At 38.5% G+C, this 7,302-nt stretch overlaps 1 protein-coding gene across 1 annotated transcript; it reads right to left on the bottom strand.

Annotated features, from left to right (window-relative positions):
* Nucleotides 1-1,020: 1,020 nt before the first annotated feature.
* Nucleotides 1,021-7,302, bottom strand: LOC124863675 (5-hydroxytryptamine receptor 3A-like). The gene is made up of 9 exons (XM_047358107.1): nt 7,155-7,302; nt 6,885-7,051; nt 5,121-5,165; nt 4,897-5,006; nt 3,492-3,664; nt 3,253-3,413; nt 2,972-3,182; nt 2,709-2,864; nt 1,021-1,592 (listed from the first exon to the last, which is right to left on the bottom strand). Exons 1-9 carry the CDS (start codon nt 7,192-7,194, stop codon nt 1,342-1,344), a joined length of 1,314 nt encoding a protein of 437 aa, XP_047214063.1. The 5' UTR covers nt 7,195-7,302; the 3' UTR covers nt 1,021-1,341.

The raw sequence follows: 7,302 nt of genomic DNA, 5'->3' as shown, positions 1-7,302 counted from the left end.
CGTGTGTCATCAGTCCAGGAGGGAAAAATATGAAGAACCGTTTATTCGACTGAATCAACAAGGAGGAAACTCATCTCCTTGGAAATAAAACCTCTGTGGGTTTTTCACCTGCGCCGGGTGTCGTAGTGGTCTTCAATGAATCTTCTGACCTTCTTGTATCAGACAGATTTCCAGCTTTCAAGCTGTTCCGGGAATGGCCTTGTGGAGCATGTCTCTCCAGATATGCGCCTCCGTTGCGTCGTCCCGTCAGACACGCTGGAAATGGCAACGAAACTTTATTTTCTGCAGATTTTATAATCCCGGGTGACGTCAGAGCTGCGATGTCTGTTGAGCTGCACATGTTCAACTGTGTGACCAAAATGGATGACTCCATCAGATGTACAAAGTAATAAAAACAAGGAAAAGCCACTGAATGACAAAGGTAATTTATATATTTGTATAATATATAATAAAAGCGTTATCTCTGGTTAGGTTACCTCTGTACTACCCGTCTAAGTGTGAAACAACTTCTTACTTTACCTTATCTACATCTAAAACCTTGCATGCATTTTGGTTCAAATACAGACCAGAAAATTGCAGCTTATCTGGAATAAGAGCAGGTAGCTCATTTAGGCAGGAAGAGATACTTAAGCATAGTGGTTCAAAAGTTTATTTAAATTTTTGTGAAACATTTGAGATCTACCTTGATAATCCCATGGCACGCACTTTGGCTAATTCATAAAAGTGCTTCAGAGGTTAAAATGTGTAAAAGTTAAGAATATACAAGAAATACATTGCAATCATTTTAAATTATATGGTTTTACATATTTGTGCATGTCTACAGATGTTATGGTTTACCTAATTATCATTAACATTTAAAATTAGCTTTTAAAAGTAACAACAGTTGGGCAACTATTCTGTTTTTTTTGCAGCTGAACTTACAATTGGTAAATGTTTTAACCAATTGAAAACCAGAAAATTCTGGCACTGACTGAAACACAAAGGAAAAATTAAAGGACAAGAGGAAGGGTCAGACAAAAACAAAGACAGAAATAAAAACACATAGGTTACTATTGTTATAATTAAATTAAATTGAATTGTTTTTTTGTTTTTTTTGTTCTATTTGTTAGCGTGGAAATATGTCTCTGCATGTCGAACAAAATTATTCTAATGCTGATTTTAAAGTAATATATAATCCTTACATACATTTCATATGTGCAACTTTTTATGGTGAGGCACTTAAAAAGAGAAGAAAAGATGTTTATATTCTAAAACTATGAGAAAAATCTAATGTAAAATATCGTATTTTGTCCCCAGACGGATCCCAAGCAGAAAACCCAGTCTACAAAATCCAAATAAAATTCAAAATTCAATCCATCCAACACATATATACCTTACAAATGCTACAAAAGTCAAAAGATATCCAACAAAGAACAAGTTGTCAATGATTTTAGCCACTCTTCTGCAGCATCCAGGCTTCCTCTGACGTCCAGCTTCCTGTCGAGCTGCCTTCACTTCATCCAGGATCAGTTTCAGAAGACCAACATCACCGAGTTGACCCAGAGGAAAAATCCTCTGCTCTGGTTTAAGGTGTCCAGTCTCTTCATTGACCTCTGTGTGGGAAACAAAACTGATAATTCTGCCTCTTATTGTTTAGTCTCTGTATATGGCTGTAAACACATTTCAATCATCTTTATGTAAACGGTTTACATTTATACATATAGACTTAGTTGGGATTTTAGTTTTTGTAGACTTAAGGCTTAAAATGTGGTAAAAAGCAGAGATGGCGACTTGATTTTGTGTCTCTGACTGAATTTGCATTTCAGTAGCAAAAATGTCAGACTCATCTTAGACTTGTACCCTAAAAACCTGAGATTGGACTTGGACTATCTGAGACTTGAGTCTTAGTACCAGTTTTTATCTCCTGTAATGAAGAGCGAAAAGAAGCTGGTATATGAGCTCCAGACTGCAGCTTCTGCACATGTTTTACTGTGAAAGGATGTGCTTGATTATTACCCAGTGATGTTGGTGGATTATTATGCCTTAAATTTGAACATCTTTACTATTTAGAATTGAAAATACATGTTTTAAATGTAGATTTAGAAAATTGTTTCCCAATATTATTAAATCGTCTCTAGCTCAGAGTGAGGAAAAGAAAACCCTCCAAACCAGATTTAAGTAACACAATATAATAAAGGAGTGAATAATATAAAGACAGGAATAAACCGCTGTTAACTTAGTCATTACAGAGACATAAAAGCAGAAATTCAACATTGACAGGTTTTTCTTTCTTTCTATTATTTTTCTTAGAGCTTAAATCCCTACTTATATTTCTAATGAGGTAAATATTACTTTTGATAAATTTTCAAAATAATGTAAACCAGCCTTTAGAAGATTTTTGGATGGTGAATTTAAGTTAAAGGTAAATACTTCAAAGATAATTGTTAATAAATATTAAAACATTGAAAGATAATTATTAAATGTTCATGTAATAATTTGGGCTTAAGGATAAACAGTACAGGTTTGTATTTCTAGCCTACAGCAATGCAGAGGCGCCAGATGATAAAATATTTATTTCAGTCGTCGAAGACTTGAGATTTGACTTGGAATTGAAAAAATGACTTGTAAATACCTCAGTTTTAAAAAACATTTGCAAGTCAATAAACACATAATTAGAAAAAAAATATATTTTTATCTGTTTTTTTAAGGGACATTGGATGAAAACATACCTTTGTGACCTTTGGTTCTCTTCATAAATCTTTTGCCCTCAGCACACGTCTTACTTTGTTTATCACAACAATGGTCCAGATTAAAGAGGAAGCTCACCAGAATGGATTCAAGCACACTGAGCCATACCAGGGTGAACACTGCAGCACAGAGGTTGGCTGGGATAAAAGGCAGGGATTCATTAGAGCTATGTGGACTGTTGTTTCATGCAGTAAACTCTTTCAATAAGTCAAACATTTGGTCTAAATTATTGGTTTCTGCTCACCGATAATTGGAAGGTCTACTTCTGTGGAGGGCAAAATGTCCTTCAGAATCAGCAATAAGACAGAAATGGACAGGAGCACTGTCACTTTAAAGCCAAACTTTTCACCCAAATCCACAGAAATAAAAAAGGAAGCCAAATCCAGGACCAGTAAGTACACCAGGGGAATGATGAAGTTTATGACATAAAGAAAAGGCTTTCTCTGGAGCGTCACCTGGAACAAACGTCAGATTAGGGTCAGATGGACTTAAATAACAAGAAACTTCACTTAGATATGTTCTTACAATGTAAACAAGTGTGCTGTGGTTTCTCTCTCCGTTGGTTATATGATCCTGGAGAAATTCCATGTCTCTAAGGTCCCATTCGCCTTGAGTGACCATATACCGCTTTGACAGAACCATCAGGTTCAGGTAATCTTTGACTGATCTGAAAACCAAGGTGTTCACTGTGCACAGAACAGAAAAACGTTTGATTCGTCTTCCTGAAGGAACCCTGGATATTCATCTGACAGTCAGTGCTTTACCGTCAGCACTCATTGATACAAATGTGATGTTGCAACGTTGCACATCGAAGGGGAACTTGTAGAGGTTGAAGCGGCAGGTGAAGGTCAGCTTCTGGCGGGAAAACGTAAACATTGAACCGTTGGGATTCAGGTTGACCCAAGGATCTTCAAGGATGCTGCCGCTATCAGAGGCACTGAAAGCAACAAGGTTAGGCTCAGATATCTGACAACATAAAGTGAAGGTATGGAAGTTTTACTGATAACCTTTACTGAAATGGCAACAACTCTTATGATGCAGCAAACAGTGCTGTGAAAAAGCATTTTCACCCTTTTATAATTCTTCTTCTATTGCGTTTGTCACACTTACATATTTCAGATCATCAGTCAAGTAATAGGAGCAAAGATCTAAGTGAATACAAAAATCCGTTTTCAAAAAGCCATCCAAACCAACCAGATGGATGGTACATACTACTAAAACCTTGCTAAAATAAAAAACTAAAAAGGGTGACATGCATTTGTATTCAGTCCCCTAAGTAAATATCTTATAAAGCCACTTTTAGCTGCAGTTACAACTGAAGGTCTTTTGGGGGTTTGTCTCTACCAGCTTTGTAAAAAATGTTTTTTTGCAAAATATCTTAAACTCAGTCAGATCGGATGGAGAGCGTCTGTAAACATCAGTTTTCAAGTTGTGCCATAGATTCTCAGTTACATTTTGGTCTGGGCTTTGACTGGGCCATTCTACTATATGATATGCTTTGATTTAAACAATCCCTTTGTAGCTCTGGCAGCATATTTAGGGCCGTTGTCCTGCTGGAAGGTGGACCCCCACCCCGCTCTCAGGTCTTTTCCAGACTCTCTTCCAGTTTGTTTGCAAACTGCAAACAACACTTCCTTTGTGTTTCTTTCAACAATGGCTTTTATCTCACCACGTTTACATAAAGGCCAGATTTGTGTAGTGCATGATTAGAAGTTGTCCTGTCAACTCATTCTTCTACCTGAGCTGTGGATTTCTGCAGCTCCTCCAAAGTGATCATGGTCCTATGGGCTTCTTCTCCGATTAATGCTCTCTTTGCTGTGCCTGTTAGTTTAGGTGGACAGCCATGTCTTGGTAGGTCTGTAGGTCCACAGTCTTCCCATATTCAGATGGTGACGATTCTGCACTAAAGGTTTCTATCTCTATCCTCAGTAGCATACTGACTTACATTCATTTACGCAACTCCATTTCTGCCTAGCCTTGACCCCTAACCCCTGACAACTTAATTCATACCTATGTCCTACACCTAACCCTTAACCTTAAAAATGACAATACACCACATAAAGACCTTTGGTCTCCACAAGCCCTTGGTCTTCAAAATGTAGTTGATTATACCATGAAAGGTCCTAAAGAGGCAACAAAACAAGTCTACACACACACACACTCACTCACTCCTGTTCAATGGTTATATCCGGGATCCAAATCTTCGATCTTGGAATAGACAGCTCGTTTATCCCGCAGAAGTTCGAGCAATTCCAGGTTAGAAATTCATTTGTCCAATACTGAGAAAAAGAAATGCCGAGCTGTAAAGAGCTTTTCTGGCACTGAATTTCAACATATTGCAAACATTCCATCATATTGAATGTAGACTTTTACAGACTGGTGAAAACTCTTACCATTGTGGACCAGATGTGACTCGTGACAGTTTGAGACTTCTCATCCTGCAGATATTCAGATTATAATTAATTTTACATGTCTGCTCTATGTCTTTGATTATTAAAGCTCATAAGGTTCAGCATAAATGAATCACAACAACAGATTGTTTTGTAAAAATGCAAAAATATGGAATCACTTCTCTTGGCAGATGTTTGGTCAGTTTTTACGAACGCCGTACAGAAAAACATTTTTTCCTTCCTGTCTGACACTAAATCAGACAAAACCTTTTCTGTTCTACAAAAGTTGGGGTTTCTCTATTGCCAGCAACTTCACAGGTCTTTTGCTTTTGTTCTGGGGTTGATTCACACATCTCAAACCAGATCCCGTTCATCTCTGTGACCCAGAACCCAACTTCTTTCTGAATGTTTTGACAGCAGGACAATCCCAAGCTGCTCATGCTTGCATATTATTATTAGAATAAATGGACGTCGCAGTTTTAGGCATCTGTAAACGATCTTCAAAGATGGATCAGACCTTTGGAGTTCCAGAATTGTCTCCCTGATATCTTGCCCACTTTGTTTTTTATTTTCCCTGAATGTTTTAGATGTTGAGCTAAAATGCATCCACAGATGTCTCTTGAATTGACTCAGATGTTGTGAAATAACCTCCTCGAAGCTTATTAAGCAATGTCATCCTCTTTTAGGCTAAATGGTTTTAAGGTGGAGTAATCTTAGTTTATATAAACGTCTAAATTTGAAGTAAGTCATTTTGTCCAGCAATGAGTTCAGATTTTGCTTATGGCTGTTATATTGCTTGAACTTTGCTAACTGCTGCACTGGCAGGGTAAAAGCTTTTGGGGGAGGCTGTGTGATGTTATGGTGGCCTCTCCCTTACTGGAAAAACAAGACTTTTCACCACTGTAAGCAATCTAAATGCAGAGAGAAGATTCTGCAACCAGAAGAACTACCACACCTTCACCATCTGGGACTAAACTCTATCCTCCAACAAGTGAGTGTTCGCCTCTCCAGACTTTGGGAGTGCAGAGGATGGAACAACCTGGTGCCGACTTGACCTCAAACCCACCGAACACTAGTAGGAACAGCTTGGAGGCGCTGTTCAGGGCAAAATGACATGCAGCACCATAACGGCTGACTTGTGACACATGGTGGTTAAAGACTGGGATGCCTTCCCACAGCAGTGTATGACCAAGGGGGTGACCAGCATGGAGAGTATGTATGCGGTTCTCTCATACATTACAGAGGCATCCAATCCTTTTCTTCACAAAGGGTTAGTTTATGAATCCATCTGTTTATTTCCTTCCCAGTCTGGATAGTGCATATTTCTATGCACTGATATTTATCATCAACCGAAGAGTCTTCTCTGCTCCTTGTCTGCTCGACACTGATATGTAAAACTGGTCATCACTACATGCTTGTCGCCTCAATCCGTGGCATGTTTGTGTACAAAACCAGTCTGGGTAATGTTCCTTCTCACCTGACACCTCTTTGAGATGGAAACAAGCAAAACACAAGCTTTGCTCAACAAACATTCAGAAAATGGGGGTTCTAACAGTAAGTCCTGAACTGCTAAAGAAAGCTTTTGGGTTTTTGACACCTGATGCCTGGAAGAAGCTTCAATCTGACCTGCATAACTGTGTGGAAGTGTTTCTAGGTATGTTTTATGTAGATAACAAATGTTTGCAAAATAAAATCTGCGATCTCTTTGGGGCAACCCAGGATACATGAAGCAAATGAATGAATAAATAAAATAAGGAGGACACTTACAACCCCTAAAATGCCGTACAACACCATCGCCAGGTCCACTACGGTGGTGGTGGTCCAGTTTTTCACTGGTCGCATTATTTCTAGAGCCGTATTTGATGTAGTCAGGTTTAAGTGTTCCAGTAGACCATAATATGTGCAATCTGAAGACTGACTGCTGCAAACACCTGCTGGAAATGAGTCAACAGAATCTGGATCTGAACATGGACCCAAAACATATTCTGCTTCACGAGTCTTACTAGTAAAAAAAGGCAACTTTAGGAACAGACTTACCAGTGGACATCAGAAAAGCGAGAATCCATTGAGCTGCCATGGCTTTCAGCCTTCCATTCAATCTGAGTAAACCTTCATAAACTGCTTGCAAAACACAGGAACACAAAAGTGTAAATGAGACCTAGATGGATCCATTTAAATGCCTCCT

Source organism: Girardinichthys multiradiatus, chromosome Y, assembly GCF_021462225.1.
Source record: "Girardinichthys multiradiatus isolate DD_20200921_A chromosome Y, DD_fGirMul_XY1, whole genome shotgun sequence".
Lineage (NCBI taxonomy): Eukaryota > Metazoa > Chordata > Actinopteri > Cyprinodontiformes > Goodeidae > Girardinichthys > Girardinichthys multiradiatus.
This window is presented reverse-complemented; position numbering and strand designations above follow the sequence as displayed.